General features: G+C 45.2%; 6 protein-coding genes across 6 annotated transcripts; 3 read left to right on the top strand and 3 right to left on the bottom strand.

The window, feature by feature from the left end:
• Positions 1-7: 7 nt before the first annotated feature.
• LOC128708114 (G patch domain-containing protein 1 homolog) lies at positions 8-2,986 on the bottom strand. The gene is made up of 2 exons (XM_053803073.1): positions 2,926-2,986; positions 8-2,865 (listed from the first exon to the last, which is right to left on the bottom strand). The coding sequence occupies exons 1-2, from the start codon at positions 2,984-2,986 to the stop codon at positions 8-10; spliced, it is 2,919 nt and encodes a 972-aa protein (XP_053659048.1).
• Positions 2,987-4,399: 1,413 nt separating this feature from the next.
• Positions 4,400-5,877, top strand: LOC128708141 (methyltransferase-like protein 22). The gene is made up of 5 exons (XM_053803101.1): positions 4,400-4,475; positions 4,654-5,001; positions 5,080-5,265; positions 5,331-5,510; positions 5,576-5,877. Exons 1-5 carry the CDS (start codon positions 4,400-4,402, stop codon positions 5,875-5,877), a joined length of 1,092 nt encoding a protein of 363 aa, XP_053659076.1.
• A 284-nt stretch (positions 5,878-6,161) lies between these two features.
• On the top strand, positions 6,162-7,046 carry LOC128709041 (uncharacterized). The gene is made up of 2 exons (XM_053804026.1): positions 6,162-6,413; positions 6,483-7,046. The coding sequence occupies exons 1-2, from the start codon at positions 6,162-6,164 to the stop codon at positions 7,044-7,046; spliced, it is 816 nt and encodes a 271-aa protein (XP_053660001.1).
• A 203-nt stretch (positions 7,047-7,249) lies between these two features.
• On the bottom strand, positions 7,250-8,262 carry LOC128706858 (zinc finger protein 267-like). Its single transcript, XM_053801800.1, has 2 exons — positions 8,074-8,262; positions 7,250-8,011 (listed from the first exon to the last, which is right to left on the bottom strand). The coding sequence occupies exons 1-2, from the start codon at positions 8,260-8,262 to the stop codon at positions 7,250-7,252; spliced, it is 951 nt and encodes a 316-aa protein (XP_053657775.1).
• Positions 8,263-8,539: 277 nt separating this feature from the next.
• LOC128708208 (zinc finger protein 277) lies at positions 8,540-9,886 on the bottom strand. Its single transcript, XM_053803169.1, has one exon. It carries the CDS (start codon positions 9,884-9,886, stop codon positions 8,540-8,542), a length of 1,347 nt encoding a protein of 448 aa, XP_053659144.1.
• Positions 9,887-13,073: 3,187 nt separating this feature from the next.
• LOC128719794 (uncharacterized) lies at positions 13,074-22,770 on the top strand. The gene is made up of 2 exons (XM_053813431.1): positions 13,074-14,355; positions 14,456-22,770. Exons 1-2 carry the CDS (start codon positions 13,074-13,076, stop codon positions 22,768-22,770), a joined length of 9,597 nt encoding a protein of 3,198 aa, XP_053669406.1.
• Positions 22,771-27,927: the final 5,157 nt, after the last annotated feature.

Raw genomic sequence — 27,927 nt, 5'->3', positions numbered from 1 at the left:
TACCTCATTAGTGTTTACTTTTATGCTTATGACTACTCTTCTTTTTGTCCTTTTTATGTTTGGTTTTCGATTTGCTTTTGTGGTGCTGATGATGTTTATGTTTTTTCTTTTTCTTCGGCTTCCCTGCGGCTGACGTTTCTTTTTCGATCCAAATTTCGTTCGTTTTCTCCGGTACTTTCCGCGAGGCAAAAACGTGCATCGATCCTGAAGGTTTGTCGGTATTGGCCGGGATCGTTTGTGAAGGTAGCTTTGGACCATAATATTCTGAGTGATCCGAATCGGATGCACTGTCCTGTTCCGAATCGCCTGATGAATCGGAACCCTTGCGGGCTTCATCATGTACCGAATTGTTAAGCCTTTCGGCGTCAGCAACTGGTAGTGGCGCTTGGGATTTAGAGGCACTCTGCAATATACCATCCTGCTTGGAAGAATCCTCCTCGGCACCATTTGACGTTTTTTTGTATTCGAACAAATTTTTAAAAATACCACGTGGTGGAGAATTGTTGCGCAATATGTTCATCTGACTGGCGGGTTTTATCGCCACAAAGCTGTCGACCATTTTAAGCTTTTCCTCGTCCGTTAGTGGATTCTGTCCGGCTGATAATGTGTCGTCCGATTTGGAACTTTGCATTTGTTCCCCGTTCTGTGTCTCATCGTCCTCTTCGTCACTGCTACAAAAGATGGACTTGAAAAGATCACGTTTTTCTTCCGGCTTTTTGTTGGTTGCCTGCAGAACTTTGACCTCAAGCTCCGTTCGTTTCTTCTCTGGCCGTTGCGGTATCACACGGGAAGATTGTGCAGTAGGTAGTTTCGCTTGTTCGTCCTTAGCTTCAACGTTGGATTGATCCACCGGTGGTGTAAACGTGGAATTATTGTTGGAGAAAAACTCTTTCGAAGAAATTCGTAGACTTGCAGTTCTCGCATTGCCAGTTTGATCGACTGGTGTAGTCATAGATGTGTGCGGTTGCTTTCCTTCCTGCGGTGCGTTGGGTATCATGGTGGGAGTCACAAAATCGCGCCTATTAGTTACGGGAGCCTCCAGATAGTCGAACACGGAAAATTTTCCCTTTTCCTTACGTCGTTTTTCCGCATCATCGGGTTCGTCTACCATCATGCCACCAAACGGTTCTGGGACGTTGAACCGTTTGCAGATATCCTTGTGCGGTTTCCACATAACGCGAGAGCGCTGCATACGAATTTCACGCATTTTTCCCGGTTCGCCATCGGCGGGGATAGTATCATTCGCAATTAGGCTCGATGCCGTCACGAACCGTTCCGACATAAGCCCGTCCAGCGGACGATACATACGTTCCGCTTGCATAAATTCCTTCAACTCTCGTTCTCGATCCCAGGCTGAAAGATTTAACGGTTGCAACGATTCAAGGTACTGTTCTCGGGTTAGGTAGCGCTCCGTAGGTTGAAAGGCAAGAAACCGTTCATAACGCTCCTGCTTTTCGGGCAACGCAATGAACGGTTTGAAGCCTTCCTTTGTGGAACCGACGTATTGTCGCTGCAGAACGCTCGGTTGCTGCACTAAACCGGATGGAATCACAGGTATTGACGATTTCTGCGTACTGTTTCCACTAATCTCGTGCTCTTCTTTTTTCGTCGTCGGTGGTACATCTTCGTTCATAACTTCTCGACAAACAAAGCCGGTACTTTGTTTGTTTATCTTCTCCAACCACGGATTACTGACAATGGGCTTTTCCCCTAAAATAGCCCCCCGTTCCTTCGGGTCGAGATCGTGCCTACCGAGACCTTTGATTTTGTGTTCATTTTCCTGTTGCATTTTTTTCGCACGACTCTCATCAATAGGGTCAAAGCGAGATCTACGTTCCTCCCAATTTCGTGGCTTAAAGCCACCCGGCACATCCACACGAAACACCTTTTTCGCTAATTTCCGTGCATTATTCGCAGGACAGAAACCCTCCAGTGTGTTTGCTTCGCTGCCGGACTTTTTTGCCTCAATGGCACGTTTCGATTGGGTTCTATCTTCCAGCGAAAAATCGTACCGTGTCATATCGTCCCGGGCGTACACATCCAGATCGTCATCGTCTTCTAGTGCACCTATACCGAAAGCTTGTCCGCGTATAGAAAGCTTCTTGTTGTTTCTGTCGACCACTTCGAGTGTATCAAACAGCCGAAACGCTTTAGACGTGCCGCCACGGTCCAGTCCGCTGTAACCTAATCCGAAAGTATTATCCTTCAGAGCAGCTACCAAAGGATCAAAATCATCCGGAGCAAAAGTTATCTCATAATCACTCTCCGAGCTATCAGTACCATCGTCTCCATCGTCTTCTGTGGTAATGTTGTGCTCCGTTCGACCCGGTATTTCGCAGCCGTACATTTTCATAATATACTGCTCTTTGCTGGTTCGTTCGTTCGCACGCCTTTTCTCGCCCTTCGTTTGTCGTTCACCGATTCCTTGCCCTTCGCGCCAGCCCATTTTCTTAAGAATTTTTACGGCCGTCTTTTCCTTTGCCGGTTCAAGTAATGAACGCAACACTGGCTGTCCGGGTATGGGACCTTTGGAAAAACTTAACTCAATCCTGCGTTTGTTCGAGCGAACGCTGGCACTGTTATGTGCAAAATCGTCTTTCGCCTGTACACGCTGTGGTGCAATACCAAACTCTCCCAAGTCCTCCTCGTCCATAAAATCCATCGGGTTTTGCTGTCGAGCCATGGAGGATTTCTCTGTTCGAGAGCTTTTAAACTCGGTTGGTTTCCAACCTTCCTCGGAACCAACGGTATTCCAGTAGCCCGCAGAAAATCCTCCCGTGAAAGCCCCATGGAAACGACGCTTTCCATTGCTATCCAGCACGATTTGATCTTCCACCGTGATAGGCTTTTTCGATGGTACCGCATCTGCAACAGTGATACAGATTTGCAGGAAGAACAGAAACCAACCAGTGTATTCTTACTTACCTTCCTCAAAAGCTGGCAGGGCCGTTCCATATCTACAGAGTGTTTCTTCGTCTTCGTCCATTTATTAAGAGAGGATATACTTTTTTTGTCTAAACACCAATTGAACGTGTAAAATCCGCCGTAAATCGAACGTAATCACCAACTTTGGTTTGTTTACATACCAATATGGCATTCGATAGCTGTCAAAAAGGCAAACGCAAGCCCAAGGTTATTAAAGTACCAAGGAATTTCCCCAGGTATGTAAAGTTGTCAGTTTTTGGTTTTGTTTATTTGCCGTTTTGCAAAAAGAGTGTACACAGATTTGTGTTTCTATACTACACTAAACAAAACACACATAAAACAAAACTAATTTCTACCAAATCTACAATGTTCGGTCGTCAGCATAGTCTAGCCGAAAGCATCGCAAGTTTATCTATACATCTTCGCTGCTCCTGAATCATCAGGTGCCTTTGTTTACATCTGACGCCAGACACCGTCGAAGTAAAACACCCTTCGTTGGTCGTCTCGGCAATCCGTACACCGGAATCGTGATCAGCTGTTTGCGAACGGTTAAATGCTATTTATAACGCTGTACGTGGGTACGTGTTGTGTGGCCCGGTAATCCCCAGCATAAACGTGAACTGCTACCGTATTGCCTTTTAACCTAGACCTTTTGGCATACACTTATCAGGTGCAGATGGCACGCGTGCGTTCGGCTAGCAGCGGAGAAGGTTTCCGGCACCTGGAACAGCGGGACTTTTCAGTTTCATTCATACCACTTGGCACTGGTTGGATCGTTCCATTCTAACTACTCTGGAAAACGATCTCCGTCGTCGTTATAGCAACGCAGACTGCAGTGTCTAGCCGATGTAAAAATAACGATTGAAATCACGTGTAGCTTTCCCTTTCGCTTGGATCAAGAATAGAATGCCAACATTTCGTTGTTGATCACATGGAACAGCACCCGCCCTGAAGCTGTTGCTACTCCACTTGCTGTGGGGAATATTACGTTTTTTCACGGAGACGATAAAAGCACGCTGTCTACATGGCGTGAAGCTGTGTAGGAGCTATTAAAACAAACAAGCCACAATACGAATTCTAGACAGTGGTTGTGAACGGCAAATTATTTATACACAGCATAACCGCTCAGTCGCGACGCTTTTGTTGTTATATACCGTCCCGTTTCGGTTTCTACGAAGCGAAGAACCCACCCGACGATTGGGACGGTCAGTCAGTCAGCCACGCTGTGTTCTAATATTGTCGTCAGTTGAGGTTGGGCGTGATCGCGAAACACGTTGGTGATTTTATTCACAATTTTGGCACGGCACAGAAGTTCTCACGCAAATCACATTCCGCGTCAAAGATTTCATCATTTGTGCTTAGTGTGGTTGTCAATGGTTTCGAATCCAATAGACACTTGACATTCCTGTGGTATTTTAGTGTATCGAATATTAGTTACGGTTAAAGAGCGGATAAAACGGTGCAAAAAATAACGATGTCCAATGTACTCGAGGTGACATCAGAGCTGTACGCGGAGGCAGAATTCTGCAGCACAGATACGGGTAATGGTAGTGAGTATGACGGAACTTTCTTGTATCGCTATCACACGCCTAGAAAGCCACTTAGATGCTGCTTAAAGCGAATGATTCGTGAATCTTGCGGTTATTTCATAACTGTTCTTATGCCTTTTTCGATATTACTGTCTTTTGCACTTTTGTTCCGTATTCTGAATGGTATGCCGTTGTGTAGATGCTATTTCTAAATTTACCTTTGTGTATCCAAATCGTCACGACACTGACGCAAACGGTACGCAAACGGGCCAGCCTAATGGCATGGACAAACGGAATGGTCAGCCAGACCAAGCCGATACCAAAAAGACACCAAGCATTCAAGACTCTGAAGAGGAAAGCTGTCTTGAAGAAGAATCATACGAATCGGATTATGACGAGAGCGTGTGCGACGAGGAGGAGGACTTCGAATCGGAAAGCGATTGTTGCGATGCATCGGAGCAGAAACAAACAAACCCACCATCAGTCAAGCTGGATAAAGACGGCGATTCGGATGTTGAACGACCACGAAAAGGAGCGATCGAAATAGGTAAGGGTTGGATTTTTGTAATGGTTTGTGAAGTTGAATTCGATTCTCATACATTTTTTGTGGTAATATTCTCATTAGAGCATCGCAAATCAACCCGACTAGATTTGGTTGGGTTGCAGATATGGCGTGGCGCATTATTGCTAGCCGATTACATTATGCACAACGAGCGGAAGTTCAAGAATGCCCATATCCTTGAACTTGGCTCAGGAGTCGGGCTTACGAGCATAGTTGCCAGCATGTATGCACGAGAGGTTATTTGCACGGGTACGCTTCGAATGGACGATTGCACCAAAGTTTCAAATAACGAATGGACTAATTAATATTCCCAGATATCGATATCGAAGGACTGCTAGATCTGATAGGTGGGAATGTGCAAAGAAATGCCCATCTTTCGAACCCACACTGCCGAGTGCACGTGAATGAGCTAGACTTCAAAGTCAGTTACCAGGACTATCCACGTGAGCTTAAAGATAAGCTCCAACACGTGCAGTATGTGGTTGCGGCCGACGGTAAGCTGTCTTGTCTTGTGGAGAAAAGTTTTATTTCATTGCTTACTTTCTAATTTCATGTACAGTGATCTACGACGATGATATTACCGAAGCGTTTGTACGGACCATTGTTAGCCTGCTGCTGGAACTGCCGAAGCTGAAAGCGATTTACATCGCGCTCGAGAAGCGTTACGTGTTTACACTTGAGGATATGGATTCGGTTGCACCGTGTTACGACTATTTTCTGCGATACTTTGAAAAACGTAACAGCCGATTTGGCGTTAACCGCTGGAAGCTGATCAATGTGTGTATGAACTTTCCGCGCTATTTCGATTACGATAAGGTGAAGGATTTGGTGTTGTTGAAGATATGCCACGCCAGCAAATGATGTGGTTGCTTGTGATTATCAGATAAATAAATAAGCACTTGTTACTAGATTTAAAACGTACATACCCGCCATTTTTGAATGATTACTGCAACTGTCGGATCGTTGCACACGTCACACCCTGTGATAATAACCTTTGATATTCCGGGCGAAAAGTTGGCAGTTATTTTGAGTGTGAGGCGAAAATGTATTGTCCTTTGCACCGTGTATACATGAAAACATTTTGGCTTCTGTTTTTAAAAAACGGTATGTGCAGGATATAGTGAAGATTAACTTGAAAATTCAACATGGGATCTGTTACTATTGAGTTAGAAACACCGTTCATTACGCAAGATTGTTGCACCAGAATATTGCGCACAATATTTGAGCTGTTGCTGTACAATCGTGGACAAATCCCCTTTCCGTACTCTACTTTTCGGATGTTGGCAAAGAAACTCGAAGCGGATGCTGTTGATCCCAATTCTGTTGCGAGTGTGCAAGTTAACAGGCAGCGAGAAACGGTTCAGCATGTGATTAATTGTACTGAACTGGTGCTCGAAGTAAGTCTAGTGCGTTAAGCATAAAAATATGTTCCCATTTCACTTTTGATGCCTTCACTCGTTCTACAGACACTGGAAAAGATAATGTCGAATCATCCTGTTAGCGAGCTAATGATCCTGTTGGGCAAAACCGTCTATACAGCCAAGGAAGCTTTCATTGTAAAACTACCATCCGCTGACGTGAATCATTTTGGCAAAAACCATCAGCGAAAATTGGAACAAATTCTTCAACAAATTGGTTTACAGCTTACGCTATGTGATGAAATTGTTACCGACACAAACCTGGGCGACACAAACATTCTCGTTATGGTAGAATTATCGACTTTACACGAACATCAGGTTGGTAGTAGGTATGGGATGAATCTCTCGGATGATTATCAACTGCCGCGGAAGTGTGTAACATATTCGATTAACCTGAAAACGACAGAAGACCGTGAGTATGAATCATCTTACACATGTTGTAAACGGTTAAAAGTTCACAGTGAACATACGGAACAACCCGCAATCTCTGCTGACAAACAACACGAGTCAACAACAATGGAAGCTGCTGTGAAACCGCACAGGTTTCTGCTAAACACGGTAGTAAGCGGCTTCTCAATAAAATCTGCAAAGCATCTCAAAATATGGCAATGACAAGTACTGTCTGTATTTTAGCAAATAATAAACGCCATTATACAAAGGTTAATTCATTCGTCTTTATTACTGATATGGAATAATTAAACTATTGGACAGGGAAGAGCAATGTTGATAGCAAAATAATTTGATGCAAAACAATAGGCATTACTTTAACGTTAATCCGTAAGTAGACGCCGATTTGTTTCGACTTGTTTTTTGAGTCATTTTTTGGATGAATGTATATGCCGAATGTGGGAAACTCGCTCGCTGGTTGTGGTAAATCGTTTGTTGCAATGTGTACAAGCGTGTGGCTTTTCTCCTTTGTGCAGCTTCAAGTGCACGTACAGACCATTACGCGAGGAAAACTGTTTGCTACACAAAGAACACTTGAAATGTTTTTCCCGGCTGTGTGTCAGCATGTGTTCTTTCAGTTCCGATCTCTGCTTGTACGATTTCAAGCACAGTTTGCACTCGTAAGGACGCTCACCGGTGTGAGTCCGCATGTGTCTCGTTAAATCATCCGATCGTAAAAACTGGCGACCACACAGACTGCAAGCTTTCTTATTGCGGCCTGTGTCGTCATGTATCCAAGAGTGTCGGCGTAACGTTTGCGGCCGACTGAAGCTCTTGTCGCATTTGTCGCAGCTCCATCGATTGTCTTGCAGTTTCGTATTTAATTCCGATTTCTTGCCATCGTTTGAGGTTGGCTGGGGGTGTTTTTCTCCATCTCCTTTGAAAGGCGAACTCGTTACTTCTTCAACATTCACGATGTCCTCCTCCGTGCAGGATGCTGGTGCAAATCGCTCAGATTGCTTTGGTTCGGTTCTAACTTTTGGTGTTTTTGTCTTCCTTATACTTTTGAAGTATTGTTCCAACTGCTTGTCTGATTGTTGGCATTGCTCGACAAACTCATACGCGCTCTGTGCTCGTGATGTACAGTTGGCACAAATGCTCGTTGGTATCAATTCTCCATGTGATTCAAACTGAAAATGTACATGCAATGAACCTTGAACTGGTAAGAAAAGAAACAGAGTTTTTGCCTTACCTCATCGGTTACAAAAATAGCTAGAATGTCGCGGAATGAATTCACATGCTTCATACTGTCTGGTTTCACGTACAAATCGTCGATGTGGTACAAATCCGTCTGACTGTCGGAATCTTCCGAAAAACAAACTCGGCACACGTCCGGTAGTTTGGCTAGCATTTTTTCCAAATCCTTGTCGTTTTCTTTCATGTTCGTATCCAGAAGTGATTCGCGTCAAGCGATTAATATTCAAATGCTGCAGTGCCGCTTTCAAACGTAAACAAAACAATCATGAATTTGACGGGCTCCTCTTCTTTTTCAGCACCAAGTTTTCCCTTGCTGAATTTATTTGAAAACGCATTTATAAGCGCAGATCGGATAATTGATCTAATCAACTGTGGTATTTTATTTTATCACAAACAAAACATAATAAAGATCGACTCCTTTGTTCGAAGGATGATTACATCTTCTCTTCACGATACAAACGTTACATTTTGAAGCTTTCTAGTGATAAGGATTCAGCATCAAGATTAATGGTCGCATTAACACTCTCCGAAATAACAACCGATCCTTCCTCTTGCGATATATCATCCTTTTCATTCTCAACTTCCTCCAGGTGACACAGGAACTGATCGTCTTCGTACGTGGGAAAGAAGTACTCCGGTTGATCCCAGGCACAATTTGCCTTATCGAGCAGAAAGTGGTCGGATTCTTCCAGGTGTTTACACAAACACTCATAGTCGTTATATTGCTCTCCACACGCTATACACTTGCGAATGTGCATTTGTCGTCGAATGAAATTGACCACCTTCACACGTTGGTAGAAACTCATTCCAACTACCGACTGGTCGAAATTGAACTTATGCTTTTCTACCATATGCTGCTTCAGCCGGTCGATGCAGGTTTCGGTATGCGTACAGAACAGACAGGTTGTCGTCTGTTCTTCCCCATTCCAATCGGACCAGTCCGAATCGGAGTCGGAATCCGACGCAAACACACGACTTTCTTCTTTTCGCTTTGCGATAGGAACATATTCGGGCTTTTGCTTTAAGCGGTAGTTGACGAGAAAAAAGCGATCATAGTAATGGTTGTCAGGATTGATGCGCTTGTGTCCCTTCTTGCGCATGTGTTCCTTCAGCGTTGGCCGATCTTTGAATAGCTTCTCACAGAACAAACAGAGCAACTGGTTCAGCTTTTCCTGCACGATATCTATTAGTTCATCCACAAACACCAAATGCTCCGGTTTGCCTAGCAGCAGAAAGTGCTTCGTGTAGAGATGGCTAATATATTCCGGCCGTGTTTCCGATCGATAATCCCGACAGTACAGACAACCTCGATGGAAAGTTTGATCCGTTCGTTCGAACTGATGACGCGTTAGTACGAGATTGAGCTTCTCTCGCCGTAACCGTTGCCGCACTTCATAATCCAAGGGTTCAACGTCACTTAGTAGATAGTATTTCTCGTTCTGCGAGGTCGTACCGTCGGGTAGTTGGTTCAGTAACATTGAGGAACAATATTTCTCAACCGGTTCACTGTTGAATTTTTCCTTCCAATAGTAACAGTAGCTGGGCAGGCAGGCAACTTCCTTCACATCGGCCACCACCAGCCGATGGATCAGGTACAGATGTGCTAGGTATTGATCTGAACCATTATCAGTGCTGTGGAAGTCGTAAACGTTGCTGCAAAACATGCACGGCACTGCACGCTCGTTGACCAGAGATGTAGGAGGATCCGATGATGTGTCTTGGGCAAAGTTGAGTGGTCCTATGATAGTTGTTTTGGACGACGTTTCACCACCTTCATCGTCGTTTTTAGTGATTACATTTGTGCTCATCGCAAGACCAGAATCCACTTCGACTAGTTGATTCTTGCAAAAGCAAAAGAAACATGTTCTCATGTGCTTGATTCCGGACACGAGCATAGACATTGACGTTTTATAAAAAAATAAAAGAAAACGACCACTCCACCCCTGCCTTGGACGATCAGTTCGGTGCGAGTTTTATTCGATATTAAAAATAAATTTATTTATTCCAAAATGAATTAAAAATAAAATATTAAACTAAGCTTTTCATCCATTTTTAATGTAATGTATTGAACAAAAATGCTCCATGCTTTGTTGATCTATCGGAAAAATTAAAACGTCCAATCTCAAGCCAGTTTGAGTTTGAACTCGAAGAGCACCAAACACTGCCGTTTGAGCACGTGGTGGTAAGCGGATTAAGTTTGCTGAAAACGAGGCGCAGAATCGAACCATGCACTATACGCAGGGGCAAAACGCATGGTTTATGACGGGACATTTTTTACGCAGACGTCAATGAAGCGTTCGAATAATTTATTTACATTTTAACTTCTCTCCCGGAAAATGCGACTGTTTTAAAAGTAAAGCATTAATTGGCATTATCTTTCTCAAGAAATATGGTGGTGCTACATGCAGTATCAGCAATTTCGATATTGGACGAGAACAACTCAGAGGATCCACCCTTTTTCGTAGGAGTCTGATGCAAGATACATAGGCGTACGGTTCCACATTTCCTTTACCTTCTTCGCATGCTAGAATCATCCTCGTGCTAGAGAATCTTCTACCAAACATGGGAAAAGATTTATGCCAAGAAAGATGAATTATTCTACCGCAAAACTAAAGAACATAAACATGATTCCACCGTACCGGATGCGACGAACCTAATCCTGGACCCGGAGAGAGAGCGAGAGCGAGAGAAAAAGAACAAGAATTCTTGTTAACGCTTCACGTATCGTTCAATGAAGAGAGAGAATGCGTCAAAGCGAGAGAGGAGCGATGATGGAAGAAAAATAATACGGTCGCCATTACGTTTTCGCTTGCATGATAAACGTGTTGTTAGGAAAAACTGTAAAAGCACCTAGAAAAAGGTGCGTCCATTGGCTCAAACTACCAGCAAACACAAGTTCTCGACACGTGCTACAAGAAAACGGTGGAGTACGTACGAATTGTGCAGCATTTGGTGGTGAAAATAGTGTTTGAAAAGTTCGCATATCCGCTCATTGCGGGTCCCCTGCGTGTGGTGTGTGCGGCATCATCTCGCTTGTCTCGTTGCTGCTGCTTCCGTCTTCCGTCGCGCTATCGTCATCGGGTGTGACAGTCGACGGCTCAAGCAGAGAGATTCGTCCCTGAGCTTGCTGGCACCGACCAGGGATGGCGGATGTTACGCCTGAACAGCACTAAGAATTTCCGGACTGAGAAGGGCTTCTTTGGAATGGGGATTGTGGAAGCGCAATACATCAGCGTGCGGCGTCTGCGGTCCGCAGACGAAACAATATTTCCGAGTAGCTTCCTCATGCTGTTTGTGAAATTGCTGATTGTGAAATTTCAAGTGTGTTGCAATTACGTCGCTTTTTTACGTACTACGGCTTATTGAGTTTACTACGCCTTAAAGCAGGCCGTGTGTTTGTGACGATGAATATGGTAACCTTACACCAAATATCGTTCTGCTATGCATTGTCAATGCATTGAAATTGCGAATAAAGGTCTGTCGTGTGTGCTTATGATCGGGTTTTAAAATATAGAAATGATCGAACAGTGCATTCCCGATCCGGAAAAGAATATGAACGCGCGCGCTTTTTTACCGTCATTATCCCTCTCACTTTCCCACGTACACCAAGCCAGCGTTTCTTTTCTGCCTAGCGTTGCATAGGCAACCCATGCCGACTGTAAGCAAGTCATGGTTGAGTGAGTGAGTGAGCGCGTACGTTTATGTGTAGTAGTGGTGGGGATATGTTTACCCGTGTGCGGCAATGTTTACTTCCCTTTTTAATATTTGATGGACTGCTTTCGCACACACAGCCAAGCGTTTTGTCAAACGTGATGCTTTGTGACAATGGAAACACGCGCGTGGAGTGGACTAGTATTTAGCAAAGGAAGTTTTGTTGTTTAGCGGCGTGGGCAAAGTAGTTTCGATGAATAAGCAGATACGGATGCGTGTGTCTCCGCACTTGTGTTTGTTGAAACGTGCATACGACAGCAACGCGTATTAGCACATAAAGAAAAGGTTATTTGTTCGTTGTTTTGGAACACATGTGATAGATCATCGTCTAGCAACATGTGTTTCCATGTGGATTTAAGAAAGTGTTCGCAGAAAGTAAAATATTTTTCTTATTTTTGTTTCAGTGATCAGTGAAAAGTATTTTTACCACTCTGGACAAATTCGCGCACCATTAATAGTGTAGTAAAAACAGTGAACAATCATTACCCAGCGTTCAGGCAGCATACTATTCAGGCTGTTATTCTAATGTGTCGTCGGTGTGTTCGTAAATGCTCAATGTTCTCTGCCCGTTGTCAGGTGGGTGTGGATGCGTAATTTCTATTGCAATTGCATCAGTGCCACAACAGCACCTTCAAACGCCGCTATTCCAGTTGTTTACGTACGAATTTGGAAGCTAAAGGATACGAACGACTAACGCAAATGCGACGTCCTTTGTAACCAAGGCAACACACGCAAACAAATTTTCTACCGGGTGAAGACGACGAACAAACACCGCTTGTACATGTGTGCTTATAAGCGGCAAACACAAATTAAAACAATAATTCCTCAGTGAGGTAAGTACCGAACCGACACCGTCTTTATACTACCTTTCGTACTCTACATTCGTACACTAGAATATCTGTGGTTAAACCTCCCTTTCATGGAGTGAAAAGTGGTCTCACAGCACATTTTCTTTGTTCACATGCTGCTGCTAACTGGTCTCTCTCTCTCTGTTAGCGTCAATCGAAAAGTTTGTGTGTATGTGAATGTTTATAGATGAAAGTTGTGATAATCAGTAAAGATAACTTAAAAACTCTGTTCACATTTCTGTTTTGCACAGTTGTTGTAAGAAGGTGTTGAAAACGACGAACAAAAACGACAGCAGATTATGATTATGCTCAAAACAGTTTTTCTGGGTCATGCTTTGAACTCTTTATTCTTATTTTTAAGTATACCTAACAATTTGAAATATTTTTCTGAAGTTCTGTTTTTGTTTTCATACTGTTTTTTTATCAGGTTTAAACTATGGACCATGAGAATGGATGCGATGTCACCTTTTCTTCAACTGATAAAATTACGTCAACAGAAAACAGTATACAGTCCGGTTGCATCACAAAGCCGGTGGTCGACCGTCACGTTCGTCTATCAACCCCAATCGATACGGAAGTCGCTGCAATGGACGAAGATAAGAAAGTATTGTATGCAAGACAAAATCCAGAAGAAAATACCGCAGACGACAGTGCCGGGTCGACGGTTCCATCGACTCCAGAAGCAAATACCGATCCCGAGATGGAGAAACCTTTCGAGAAATGTCAACAGAAGCTGGCAGAAGAGAAGGCGGCGTATAATGTACAGAAACAATTGGAATCTCCTGCAGATGAAACAGGCGATATTATGGGAGAAGTTGAAGGTACAGCTCTCAATGGCACTGGAGGGGGCGGATGTGAAGCGGACGAAAGTGTGGAATCGAACGTCGCGAAGGAAATGGAACAACCGACTTTGTCAGCTCGATATGATGAATGTTTAGAGAAAAAAATCGAGCATAGTGGTGTTTCGCAGAATACAGACGATTCGCAAACGGACCCATCCGGCAATTTATTCCCAATTAAAAATGAAACTTATTTCACGGAAGCCGAAGACAAGGTTTCCAATGAGATAAGTCATGCTAAAGACAGGGAATCTTTGGAGGATCATACGGATACCGGTGGGTTTCTCATGGCGCATGAAAAGGAACAATCGTCATTGAGTTCTACAATGGGAAACCAGCACAAAACCGTTAGCTGCATACCGAGCAACGTGTCTGTGAAAGAAGAATGTAACAACTCGGAAGATTTGTGTCCTAGTGCGGAGACCTCAACGTTAACAAATCTTACTCATGCAACGAAAAATAGTGAAGAAAATAATGAAAGTGTAAATATGACTTCTTTAAAAACGTCTGAAGCTTCTGAAGCACAAGATACATCTTTCATAGCCGTCAAATCTGCAGGCACTAACATAGAATCAAACGAAACAATAAAATCGGAGCCAATTATTAGAAAACCGCTTTCCGATCCAGAATATAAGCACAATAGTCCTGTCAGTGTCACTAACGATAGCGATAACCATAGCAACATCAAGCTAGAGTTAGAACGAGAAGAAGAAGAAATGCCATTACAAAGCTCGCATGAAAGGAGCAGATCAGCGTCACCATTGGAGGAGGAAGGTATAACAAAAATCAATCATCCGTCGACGGAATGGCCAAGTTCGTGCATCAAAGATGTGAATATATTGAATAAAGAGCGTATAACAAATATAAAACATCTGGAAGGTACGTAGCACATGATTTAAGATGCTGTTTAAACTTTGTACGTCGTTTTGGAAAATTATACGTAAAACAATTGATTAATTAAATTCTTTCTCATTTACAGATACAATTATAAATGGTGGAAGTTCAGGGACTTTGACGGGAACTAGTAAGAATGATTTTTCTGACGCCGGATTGAAGAGAAGTGGGTTACTTGCAATGAGATGCAGTGAAGAAAACGAGGATAACAGCCAACCTAGTAATTCAAAACAGGAGCCGCAGAGCAGTGGCAATCAAGAAATGGAGTGCACAGTAGAAAATGAAACGAATGCAGAGCGCGTGATTGCTGCTGGTGGTAATACGTTGAAGCGGCGTGCGTCAGACACTTCCATAGAGCAAGAAGACAAACAAAGAAGGAGGCGTATGTCGAGTGGTGAAATACAATCCAAGCAGATAAAGCTGGATGATCAAGAGTTTGTATCCTCAAATGTTGGTAACGACGATAGTTTACGTGCAACAGTTGATAACGTCTCTCCTGGACGAAATGATGCTAGTTCGCGGGATTTAAGCCATTGTGAGCAACATGATCCTGTGAAATGTTCTACAGTTAGTGATACTGTTCGCATGATAGACAACGAAAAGACCCAAGAATCGGAACCTTACTTCATCAATGAAAAGTGTGATGAGGAAAACAACCCCAATAGTTCGACCGATTTTGACAAGTCGTCCCTTTCCATTGAATCGTTGGCTGAACAAGAACTGATGCGGCCAATGACGCCACGTGTACCAAAAGAACTGGAAGAACCTGTGGAGAATTGTGGTGATAAATCTCTTGATAACGCTGCAGATGACCGCGATATTCAGTTGGAAGAGGCGGATGGCAATAGTAGCAGTAGTAGCAACAGCTCTAGTTCTTCGGACAGCTCGTCGTCATCATCCTCGTCTTCGTCTTCTTCATCAGAAAGTGATAGTTCCGGCGATGAGGCAGATGCAGGCGAGAATGAAATTCGCCCTGCAAATCAATCGGTTTCGGCCTTTGAACAATCGCTGGCAACAGAGACGGCGGGAGGTATTGTTTCGACTATTCCGGAAACAGTACGACAAACGGCACCATCCGATCACGACTCTTCGGAGGAAAGTTCTAGGGACAGCACGGCGATGGAAGTTGATGAGTCGGCGGAATCCGATGAAGAAAGGCCGGGCAATGGGGAGGATGAAGCAAAAATTACTCGAAGCGAAGGCTTGAAACTATCTATATCGCTGAAACGTTCATCGACTGTGGTGACACCAAGCAGGGGCGAGGAACAGCCAAAAACAGCAACGGTGGCCAGTGCAGTTCCTCCACCTTTACAGCCAGTTGATTTCAGCAATATACTGAAAAAGGGTTTACTGTTGAACGAAAGTAAGGAACTTATCAAGATAGACTATAATCAGGTACCTGTGATGAATTATTCGCATCAGGTAGCGTCTCCCAGTGAGCCTGCGATACTCGGACCACTGATAGAAATCGAACCGGCAAAGCAAATACCACATCTGCTAGCGTGTAGCATCAAAAGCAGTATGTCAGCTGGAAACATTTTAAAGAACACCTTGATGGCGAAACATTTAAGCAGCGTTGGACAAGTTAGCGGACCGGTTTCGTTACTGAACACTTCAACCCAGGACGAATCATCGGATACGATGGATGAAGATAATCGATTGGTGATAGCGGAAAAACAGCGCCGCAATCGAAAAAAGAATAATCATAATCATTCGTCAGCAACTACCGCGAACCAGATAAACTCAAATCTCTATCCGATTCATCAAGTGCAGCCAGATTTACCTCTTCTTGCTATTTGTCCTACGTATCCTGGCTATTCCACGTTTCCTGATGTTGGCGGGGAAAGATTGCAACATAGTATGAACAACACGACAGTAAACCAGCAATCTAAGGCAAAAAATAAGAAAGTATCCAATATCACGCGGACAGGGGACCGTAAAAAGCGGAATCAATCAAAACCTACAGTTGGTACAGATGGCACAGCAGTGGACGATAATTCCCTTATCGATGCAACTAAATATGCGTATTCGGTAGCTCTTACGCATTTGAAGCCGCGAAAATCGAATAAACCGGTTAAACATCACCAATCAGATCAACTCACGGTTTCGCTTCCTTCGAATCCAGCAAACTTCCAAAGTAAAACCACCATCAACATGTTACCAGAATCCATGGCAAATCCCCAGCATGTTCCTCCGTTTCCGCTATCAGATAAAAAGAAAGATAAGAAGAAGGTGTTCCTCTGTTCGCCTTGCGGAGGCACACATTACGAGAATTGGAATTTGTTTTTACATATGCGGGAGGTACATCGCAAGCACATTTGTTTGTACTGTTTGGGTATTTTTCCATCGGCTGAACGGTTAGTGAATCATCTCGGTACAAAACACGGTGTTTTGAAAAAGCATCATGGCAGTTTGGAGGAATATTTGAAGCAGCGGTATCATGATCAAGATCGAAAAGTGCCATTGGATGGTAGCGCGAATCCGCCGTCATGTGGCCCGGATCATAAAGCCGAACAGCAACCATTTTATCTGATGTGCACACGTTGTGAGCATATGCTTGAAAGCACCAGCAACGATTTGCTCGACAAGGAGGAACAAATCCGTGGGCACGATTGCGCCAACTACCTAGAAACATGTAACAATTGTGGGCAGTTGAAACAGTCCAAGCATCGGTGTGATGGAGCGAACGGCATGATAGTAAGTGGCAAAAGGAAAACGTTAAAAAAGCCCGTTATGGGTGTCGGTGCGCCACTCGAATCGAATAGCAACGGGCCTTTAGCAACCAGCACGAAAGCGAATGGGAATGTGTTAGGGAGTGATACCACTATCGTTACCGATGAATTCACACCATTGAAAGGAAAGCCTTCAAAAGGAAGCAGTAAATCTTCGAGCAGGAAAAAACAACCTCCTGCACAAAATATTGCATTGCAACAAGAAAAACATCAGCAACAACAGTTTGTTGGTAGTTCTATTCTGCAAACACAATTGCTACGGGATGTCAAACATACACTGGAACAGCCTGCAAGCGATGTGGGGTACGTGACCGCTTTTCATCCTGGCTTGAGCAATGTAGATCCTGCACAAGTTCACCGTACCCCGGGAAGTAATGTTTATTTGCAGAGTCGTCCTCTGTTGAATGGAAGTTTATCCCACCATTCGGAATATGTGGCACCTATCATTTCTTCTACTCCACCATCTAATGAACCTGTCACAGCGGTCGGCAAGTTGCTACCCACTGTATATCAGCAAGTTAGTGAACCGCAACCTCCGCCGGCAGTTACTCCTCTAGTGCCAAAATTGAAGGTGAAAATACCAATTCAGTATCTTACGCCGATGGAAAGCGAAGAATCTTCCGTTGAAAGTGACGAGGAGGAAGTGGATGAGGAAGAGAACGAAGAAGACATAGAAGAAGGGCAAGAAAATGAAGCAATTGAAGAAGAGACGGAAGGAAATGTCGAGATGAATGAAACGAGGATAAAAAACGAGAACGAGGATGCCGTAGAAAAAGAACACCACCTAGCAAGTGGCGCTATTCATCAACCAGAAACATCAGCGCGGCATCTCGAACAGCCAAACGAACCATTCTTTGAAAGCAAAAATGATAACCAGAAAGAATTTGAACAGGCACAACAATCACATCAGAACGCAGCTAATACGGAAGATGCTGTTTTGCAAGAACCAGTTCCAATGGACATCGATGAGAGCTTAATGATAGCACGAAGACGAGATGTTCCGACTAGAAAATCGCTTGATATAAACTCCTCGCTTGAAATTGTTCCTCCTGTTGCAGAATCCTCCACAAGCATGGAAGAACCCACATCTACGGACCAGGAGTTAAATTGCTATCCATCGATACTAAGGACAGAAGAGGAAGAGCTGCCGAAAGCGCACCCAGTTGAAATGGAAATTAATTCTCTTAAAATGGAGATCAATCAGTGTAAGGGATTCGATGACGATGTGACAACAGAAAATGCAATTACGGTGAATGAACCCACGGAACAATCGATGATTAATGAGATGAGGTCTGATATGAAGATGGCTGGTGAGGAAGTTGGCACATCGGTCAGTGCCACCCATCCAACCGACGCAAGCTCTGTAAAAGATCAACTTATGATTGCCGATAGTGACGCTCAACTATTCACCCTTTCGCTAGACGAACCGCTTGACCGCATCTCGATTCGGGAGTTTCTTAGGATATGTTTGCGTGAAACGGTTCCATTTTGTCTGTATTGCAACCACGCCCGGCGTATAGCCGTTAATGGCCGTCAGCTGGTCCTCCACATCATCGCCATGCATCGATTCCAAGCCACAGTCAACAGTATCACGGGTGAAGAGTTATTGCCCGAAACGATTCTACATCGTTTACTTAACTCACTGGACGAGCTCGAAACGGATCGTGCGTACCTGAACGTGGAAACCTTCGATAACTCTTGGACAACGGAGCAACGAACTGCGGTACCTTTCGCGAAGGTTTTCGAGTGTTTCCAGTGTCGATTCGTAACGGTTGTGCACAAGGAGCTGTACCTGCACAACCGCAAGATGCATCAAAAGTCCGTGCTGCTCTGTCTGATGTGTAAAGGCAACTTCTTCAGCTACAGCGAACTCTTGTGCCACATGTGTCCGGGTGTTGCTAATCATACCACCGCTTTGGATTACGTGTTTCGATGCTGTGTGTGCAATGTGGATGGCATTCCATCCGCCTTTCGATTGATGGTCCATTTGCGCAAACGGCACTACACCTGTGATGTTTGCTTGGAAGAGTGTCTTGATCAAAGCCGGCTCTCGAACCATGTGTGGAAGCACAAACTGCATCATCTGTGTTATCGGTGTGGCATCGGCTATCGCAACAAGGCGGACATATTGAAGCATCTGTTCTGGAAGCATGGTACGGAGGGTGTATTCTGCAAGCGGTGTCTGCAGAAGAAATGGCCCCATGTGTATCATTTTTGCGTACCACCGGCACAATTCGTTTGTGAGGTATGTCAGACCACGTTTAATCGGTCAGTTGCGTTAAAAGTGCACCGGCGCCTGCACAGCGGCGATGCTAAGTATCCTTGCAGTGAGGATGGCTGTGAAAAGCGGTTCATCTCGAAGAAGCTTTTGCTTAAGCACATAGAACGGCATTATGTTGAAAAATCCGAGATGGAAAAAGAGCACATCAACGCCAGTGTGGCAGTGAATCCTCTTCCAAGCATTGACGAGGAAGCCCATGATGCGAAACTACCTTCGAACGAGGATGCGACAATACCGGGCGAATTGGAAGAAATTTCAGCCATAGCTACATTGAAGACTCAACCGCAGTCGAACGAGTTAGAAGAAACTGTGTGCGCTCCGAGTTCGGAAAATCCACCTTCTGAAGGTGACGCCAGTGGCGAAGTAAACGTTCGTTCTACGGAAGATACAGTAGAGAAAGGAACAATTAAGAAGGAGGAAATGGACACATCCAACAACACTGAAGATAACAAAGAGCAAGTGCCGAGTGTATTAACTGGAAAGGAATCGGCAACAGAACAAGTATCCACTGAGGGTGCAGCAGTAACGACCGAGTTGAAGGATGTGTCAACTCCGGTAAAGAAATCCAAGAAAAAACGAAGAGCAAAGGACGACGATAAGTCCGTAGTAGATCTGATGAATTTGCCTGCTTTGAACCTTTCCGAGAGTGATAGTAGTGACGATTCGGATAACGAGAACTCTAATACTAGCTTGAGCTCCAGGCGATTTATGAACATCGCCGAAGCAGAAGAAGGCGATCAACAGGATGATCTCATGGAGTCTGTGCAATCCTCAAAGGCAGTTGGTGCTAGTGCTATGGATGCGGAGTCGAGTGTTAATGATCATGATAAAGCAGAGACTAGTGTCCCGCCGCAATTGGAGAGTGAAGCGAACGTAGATGAAATGACAGAGCAAAACGAAAAATTATCTCAAGACTTACCGGTTTCGTTAGATCCGATTGCAAATATATGGAACAATTTCAAACGTTATCAGGCTAACCATCGGACGGCCAGCCGGAAGCAGTCCGCAGACGAAGAGCAGCGATTAGAAGACGAACTGGTCGAACGGATGTTGAAAAGTACGATTCTTCATGTATCTCAATCGGATCACGATTACTGTATGCTGTTTAAGCCTATTATGTCGGAGGCAGAGCTGGAAGCCGAACTACAAACCAAACCCCCGCAGGAATCGCTTCTTTTGAAAGGAAATCGAATTTTTGAAGAGGGTGCAGAAGAAGCGGGCCGAACACCCGAAATGAAGAGCCAGGGTTCCAGCAAGCGCAAAGAAAATCAATCATCGGATAGTGAAGATAGCAGTGATTCCGATTCAAGCTGTGAATGTGGTTCCAACTGTAGCTGCAGCTCGAGTTCCAGCAACAGTTCCAGCTCCAGTTCGGACGATTCAGACAGCTCGGATAACGAAGATGCTAGGAAAGGCAAAAAGAAGTCGTCCAGTGCTGATCTATCCAAAAAAGAAGAAAATAATGCCCCGATAACGGGCGCTGAAGTTCTCGCGCAGTCCGAGCAGGAGGATGTGGAAGAACTGCCACCACCGGAACCGGTTGATCCGGACAGTGTGATTGTTGACTCAGACTTGTATACGGAGGAGTCAGAAACGGACGAAGAATTTTATGATGAACATCCACAAAAGCTTGCCAATCAGCTGCTGGCAGAGAAGCGCCGTCAACTGCTGGCACAGACGGGTGCTACGAATGCTATGATGAACTATGGCATGGTGGAAAACAGTCGACCATCAACGCCTTCGCTACCGCCGGAGGAAATGGTACAAGGGAAGAAGAAAATTAAACCGAAGAAACGTAAACGCGACCGAAAGTCCTCGAAGCGTTTAATGTCACCGGCGAGCGCACTGATTGAACAGCCGGTGCCGGTCACCGCCACAGTCGCACCCACGATGGATGTTGCTTCCTACATACCCCAACCCGTCCCTTACCAGTGGCCGGTAGGTGATCAACAGTTGTCGAATTTTGGTTCCAACGTATTCAACGATGCAAATACGTCGAATATGGCTACACCAGCGGTTCAGCATCTTCATCAACAGCTGTTAATAGCTCCAGTGATGGCGCCATTGGAGACACTGCCCGTACTGCCGTCGATTCCTGTTCAATCCATACAACCAACACTCGCCGCCAATGAAATGGGAAAAATCAGTGCCCCACGACTCAGTACGGGCAACAGTTCGGAATCGGATGCACCATTGAAGCGATCGCAACGGAGCCGAAAGCCGAACAAGTTTTATGGATACACAAGCGATGACGAAAGTGCGGGAACCTCGGTACCCCTGCCAGCCGGCATTACACTGTCGACAAATCCGGAAAAGTCGATCCTATCGCTAATGAAACCAACTCCACCACCGAACCTAGTGTGGAGCAAGGAGGATCTTCCATCACCTCCAACCAAATCCAGCAAGACGACAGGAAGCGGTGCTGGTGGTAGTAGTAAGATGTCATCCTCGTCCTCCGGTCAACGGCGCAGCATAGACCATCTTACACCGGTATCGTCGCGAAGAAATTCTGGTGCTGGTATGTCGCAGGACGAGTTGAGCGGCGTACCGCCTACGGTTGCGCCGATCGAGCAACAACCGATCATCTATCCACTGCACACAGCAGCGACAATGGTTAGCACGTTGCTACCAGGGTCGGATGTTAGTACACCAACCTCCCAGCATCATCCTCCGTTGCCGAAGTTGAAACTGTCGCTAGGCAAAAAGGCATCCATTGCTACCGTTACACCTAAAAGTGTAAAGCAGGCTGGCACTAGCAGGCGCCGCAAACCAACATCCAAGACACCGAAAGTGAAAACACCCAAGTCTGCACCTCCAGTGGTTAAAAATTTGCAAACTTCAATGGCGCTTCCGATGGCCAACGTTGGATCGGGTCCGTTGTCGGCTCCACTCGTACCACCAGCAGGCGCCCTGTACCAACTTCCATCCGTAGCAGAGTCACGACCAAAAATACCACCAATCGGATCGTTTCCCAGCATACAGACGAACCTGTTTCGGCCGAATCAGATCCGCGTCCCGGCAGGGTGGCGTGCTCCGACGGAGGGCGAATCCGTGTACTGTTACTGTCGCGCTCCTTATGATGAGGTATCGGAGATGATCGCCTGCGACGACGACAACTGTCGCATCGAATGGTTCCACTTTGAATGCGTGGGTATCATTATGCCCCCGAAGGGCAAATGGTACTGTCCGGACTGTAAGCTGAAGCAGGTTCAGACGGGTGTGGTAGCACCGTCAGATGTTGAAGGTGGTGAGCAGGAAGCGTCGGAAAGAACGCTTCTCCCTGGTGGAGATCAGGGAATGTCTTCCTTTGCTGCAGCGGCATCAACCAATGGGTCCAGCTTAGCACAACCATCCTCCGCCTATAGCCACTGGGGTCAACAGCCATAGTTGGAAGATCGGAGATGTTTGGAAAGGGGTAAAAATAAACACGCTTATTAAGTAAACACACGGATTGACGAGTGTATAGCCGCGCTGTATGTAGCGAGCCAGCATCCGTTGTTTAGCTTTATGATTTTTGGTACATTAGGCTTAGACTAGGCTAAGAGCTGTACTTTTTTGTGGTAGGGCGGTTGGCTTATGATACACGTAGTTACGATAGTGTAGCATTATCGGCAATAGATCGCTACTGCTGAGAATAATGTGACGAGTAGCTGAATGTTGTGAGAAAGAGGCGCCATACCCAGTAAACCTTCATCAACCTTGTGCACCTGTTTCATGGTAGTTGTGATTTAACAGGCACGCAGCATTCAATCTAGCTATATATAAATGTTTGTGTGAGTGTGACGCGCGTGTGTGAGTGTGTGATATAGCAATTCCTAGAAGAGTGAGACGAGGTGAACATAAGACGAAGCAAAAAACAATGGCGTTTACTTATATTGCGTGCACTAAACAGGGAAAACCGAACACATTAAACAAAAGCTAACAACATAAGCGCTACTTGAAATAGTGTGATGAAGCAGAAGGAGGGGTAGTAGGGTACTAGGCGTGCGAAGCTGTATGATCCTTGTTTTAACATGGTTTGTCTTTTTTCCATTTGCTCCCTTACTGCACGGGCAATGAGGAGTCGGGAGGGAGTGAAAGGAATAATGTTTGATCTCTGTGCACTAAGCTAGTGAGGGAATAAATCTATGAAGCCAACCCCACCGTGATGCGTTCCAGCTCTTAAAACGGAAAGAAATCACGGCATCTCGTTTTTGGTTCCTTTGCAGGAATGGGATAGGTAGGTTCTTCTTCTTCTTCTTTGGCCCGCTCTTAGAGCTGAGCACGTCGTGCTAACATGGCCTGGTCACGAATACATTTCCAGGAAACTCGATCCAAGGCAGCCGCTCTCCATCCTCTGCTGCACCCGATCTCCGACTGGTTCTGCTCCACCTGATCCAGCCAACGGGCTCGCTGTGCTCCTCTCCGTCTCGTACCGTACGGGTCGCCTACGAGGTCCTTTTTGGTGGGGCACGAATCCGGCATCCTCATGACGTGCCCCAACCAGCGTATCCTTCCAGCCTTCGCCACCGTCAGGATGTCAGGTCCCCCAAACAAACAGCTCAGCAAGCTCGTGGTTCATTCTCCTCCTCCATCCGTCGTGCTCCAAGATACCGCCAAAGATCGTCCTTAGCACACGGCGTTCGAAAACACCGAGTGCATTGGTATCCTCTGTGAGCATGATCCAAGACTCACGACCATAGAGGACAGCCGGCCGAATCAATGAACGGTATTTTGTGCGCAGGAGAAGGTTTCTGGATCGTAGGAGTTTGTGGAGCCCGTAGTAGGCACGATTCCCCTGAACAATGCGCCTTCGGATTTCGCTTTGGGATAGGTAGGTTATTTCTTTAAATTTGTGTGGCAATTCCACAGGTCGTATCATCGTAGTCGTGCGACTCTTGGAAACTTCGGGGACCATCTTCTACTAGTCCATCCAGATGCAGTCCACCTACAACAACATTAATGTTGAGATATGCGCGTGGGTACTGTTTGTTAAACGGTCACTCTACAGTCTGTTGAAACATCGTTGAATCGTTCGTGCCGTCGCGTAAGTAAATAGATAAGATAGTGTCCATAGTTCAGATGAGTTAATGTCTCATATTCTATACACTGCTCACTTATCAGTCATTCCTAACAACCTAAAGAATCTCGCAATGTCCTGTTCAATGGGAAATTTCGATGTTAAGGAACGAAATCATACGCATAACGGTAGCTATTCAAATTAGCCCAAACATCCATCCATAGTAATATCACAGCGCAATTCGTTTCGAAGCTCACAACGTACTTATAAAAGCATGGCATATCCTGCGTGTGACGTTTTGAATCGTTTGTGCGCCACCATTTGCAGCCGGGTTTTTTTTTCCCGTCGCGAGTATGTGTGCTTTGACCGCACGCGATGACGTCACGACCGCACAGTAGACGACCGTGGAGGGGGAAACAAAACTATTTGTAAGGACATGCCCTCAGCGTTCGCTTTCATTCGAGTGGTGACCATTGAACGGTTCGGACGGTCAAACCGGGCTGTGCGGTCCGTGAACAATGAATCGACAAGTTCCCGCGAATGTGTGAACCATTTAGCGCTCTACGGCCGCTAGCAAAGTTATTTGTGAGTGTTTTTGGTTCAGGAAAGAAAAAAAGGAATCAAGATTTCATCACGCCGCCACTGTTTCAAAAGGTAGTGGAACATGGAAAAAAGTTCCTAATGTGACTCCAAGCGGGAAAACCGTTGCGTGGCTCGGCGTGTAATGGCTCGCTTGATAGCTTACATGTCGCCCGGGGGTGTACGTTGTGTAAATCTCTGTGTCCAAGTGGAAGCGTGTGTTTAAACAGCTCGGTACCCTTCAGCACACACTCGCCTGGGTAGTGTTCGTGGCGCAGAAGGTGTTGGTTTGGGTGTCGTGTGTCTTGTTGTGATCATTATTTTCCCCCATAGCCGTGTTTCTTTTTTGTTGCCGCTGTCTAGCAAATGTCCACAAAGCGGTGTGTGCGCGCGCGTTGCATCATGAATAATTAAGGATCCGCGCCAGTAAGCTGTTCCGATTCCGGTGGAAACCGATTTGGTCGGGGTAGGAAAGAAAACGGTACCGCTTGAGAAGCCCCGGTACGGAAAGTGGCATATAATTATACCGCGTACCGTAGTAGGGGCCATCGAATATTGGTGAAAGTATTCGGTTGTGTGTAGGATGTTTGGAAGTCTATCGCGCCGGAGTTCATAAGTTATGCAATGGGACCGAAATGCCCGGTTGTCCCGTTGTGTTGACACCTTCCACAACACGACGCGGTGTGCGTGTGTGTGTGTGTGTGTGGGGGGGGACAAGAGTAGGTTACTCAAACAAAACCAAATTCGTGTGTCCGGGGTCTTCGTAGTAAACAGGCGGCCAACATGTGAGATATGCAAGCCCCGGAGGGATCTCATTGTATGACCCGGTTTACCGGCGCACTATGGTTCAGAGGAGGAAATTGGGCGGAAAATGCTTTTTTGAATATAGGATTGTTAATTAACAAAAATCCAACATTTGAGTCCCATCTATCCACACACCTGAAAGATATTACCATCTGTAGAGGATGTCCTTTTTTCAGGATGTCCTGCCATTATTCAATGTATTATTTGTGTTTGGAGTTCTCGCATTTTTATGCTGCAAACTCCTGCACTTGCCATGCTATTTGTAAGAATTTGAATTTGCTTGAATTTGAAAAGGTATTTGTAAACTCTTTTTTTATCTTTAGTGAACATTTTAGCTGCTCTTCTTAAAGTTATTCGTATTTGAAGTTTGGTTATCAAATCAACAAACTGCAAATGAATAGCTAATAGCAACAATTTTTTTTCTGCTAAAAAAAGCTTCTTTTGTATCAGTTTTAGTCACTTTTCTTTGTGCTTAAAACCTTGATAATGTGTATCTCATCATAAATATCATTACTCCCCGCATCATATAACAGTTGCATGCACCGGAGCCAGCTCGAAAAAGGAAAGTGTTTTCATACTCACTTACCCGGCGGTACAAGCGCTTCGCGGTCTTGGCCTGCTGCAAGCGTCCTCTAAAGCGCTCATGCTCTCGGTCATTATCCCGACCTTTTTCCATTGGTGGACACACATCAACGCCATCACTCCATCTCAATTTGGGCCTACAACGCCTGTTCTGTGCATGTGGACAACCTAATAGGACTTTCCGGGCCGAGTTGTCCGTTGTCATTTTCATGACGTGACCAGCCCACCAGAGCCTCGCGCGTCTAATCGGCTGTACGACAGTAAGTTCGCCTCCTTCGGTTCGGTTCCTCCATTGTCCTTCTACATATACGGGGTCAAATATCCTTCTGGGCAATGTCCTCTAGCACGCGGAATGAAAGTGTTTTTATGTGCTATTTAACACTTGATCCAAGATACAAATTAATTTTAAGCCTTTATAAAAAAAAAAGAACATTTGTATGCGATGTCCACCCGTTAGCCTGAGACGGACCACTGTGCAGCAGTACTAGCGGAAGTAGAGGAAGGAACAGAAAGGGAGATCAGTTGGATGGATCGGAACCTAGTTTCGAACCGCTGGACACCATTTTTTTGTGACAACGGCGGACGTCTCCGTCATCGGGTACCCCCTTTCCCCTCCCCACATTTTTCTCCACGGGTTGATTTTATCTGTTTCCCGCAGCAAAAGTCTCCGGCGTGGTACATTAATGGCACGAATTGTTAACAGATAATTGAGCTTTTCGTAGTCGAATTGATTGATTGATTGAAAGTGAATTGGGAATTCCGTTCGCCGGTCCCGGTTGTCTCGTTACGGAACCACGGGAAGGTTGTAAATTGTGTCACTCCGTCTCTGTGGTGTGTCTCCGGTTTTTTGGGCATTGGGAGAGGTAATGATTGTACGTAAAGTGAAGCGGTTTTTTTTTTTCTATTGTGCTTGTTGTGTGGTGAGGATCGACCAATTCGTGACCGGATTCAATTTGTGTTTCCACGTCGTTCAAGATCCTTATCCTGTGCAATTTGAACTGATGGAATTCGGTATCGAATCATGAAGATGCAGCACACCTGTGGTCTATGTAGGTTACACTTGGAACGCCCTTTTATAGTCAAGAAACATGTCGGTGCTCAGTCCTTTCAGTCGTTGAACTATCGTGCCTTTGTGCGGGACCAAAACGATGGTCATTTTTGAAATGAATTATTAAGGTAGTGAAATAGGAATGGACCCCGTATGAAGTGATGATCGCGTAGAATCAGGTGCAACAATAAACGGTCAATGTGCTACGGAGGATGTTTCCGGGTGCCATGTTTGCGTACTTCACCCTTCCCCGGCGATGGTGCTACCGAAAACAGTTCATTAATGTTTGAGCATATGTGACCGTTTGAGAGTGACATGTAATCAACTCCCACGTGAAAGGCAAACAAATCTACAAATTAATGACAAACACACGCTAACAATCACATTAAACGGGGGCAGCGAGAGCCAACGGAGGTCACTGTGAGTTTTCGTTTCCTTTTTTTTTCATCCATTTGGTGGTGCTAGTGTGTGGTGAGGGAAACCCCTGACAGCAGCACGTAGCAGTATCGGCACACGGTTCGACAGGTTCACG

Source organism: Anopheles marshallii, chromosome 2 (genome assembly GCF_943734725.1).
Source record: "Anopheles marshallii chromosome 2, idAnoMarsDA_429_01, whole genome shotgun sequence".
NCBI classification, from domain to species: Eukaryota; Metazoa; Arthropoda; class Insecta; order Diptera; family Culicidae; genus Anopheles; species Anopheles marshallii.
The sequence above is the reverse complement of the archived record's forward strand: the minus strand, read 5'-3'. Positions and strand labels throughout refer to the sequence as shown.

Coding starts and splice junctions, on each gene's coding strand:
- LOC128708208 (XM_053803169.1), bottom strand. CDS start 9,886: ATGAGCACAAATGTAATCACTAAAAACGACGATGAAGGTGGTGAAACG.
- LOC128706858 (XM_053801800.1), bottom strand. CDS start 8,262: ATGAAAGAAAACGACAAGGATTTGGAAAAAATGCTAGCCAAACTACCG. Junction 8,012..8,073: donor CTATTTTTGTAACCGATGAG/GTAAGGCAAAAA, acceptor GTACATTTTCAG/TTTGAATCACATGGAGAATT.
- LOC128708141 (XM_053803101.1), top strand. CDS start 4,400: ATGTCCAATGTACTCGAGGTGACATCAGAGCTGTACGCGGAGGCAGAA. Junction 4,476..4,653: donor CACAGATACGGGTAATGGTA/GTGAGTATGACG, acceptor GCCGTTGTGTAG/ATGCTATTTCTAAATTTACC. Junction 5,511..5,575: donor GTATGTGGTTGCGGCCGACG/GTAAGCTGTCTT, acceptor TTTCATGTACAG/TGATCTACGACGATGATATT.
- LOC128719794 (XM_053813431.1), top strand. CDS start 13,074: ATGGACCATGAGAATGGATGCGATGTCACCTTTTCTTCAACTGATAAA. Junction 14,356..14,455: donor AAATATAAAACATCTGGAAG/GTACGTAGCACA, acceptor TCTCATTTACAG/ATACAATTATAAATGGTGGA.
- LOC128709041 (XM_053804026.1), top strand. CDS start 6,162: ATGGGATCTGTTACTATTGAGTTAGAAACACCGTTCATTACGCAAGAT. Junction 6,414..6,482: donor GTACTGAACTGGTGCTCGAA/GTAAGTCTAGTG, acceptor CTCGTTCTACAG/ACACTGGAAAAGATAATGTC.
- LOC128708114 (XM_053803073.1), bottom strand. CDS start 2,986: ATGGACGAAGACGAAGAAACACTCTGTAGATATGGAACGGCCCTGCCA. Junction 2,866..2,925: donor CCTGCCAGCTTTTGAGGAAG/GTAAGTAAGAAT, acceptor TCACTGTTGCAG/ATGCGGTACCATCGAAAAAG.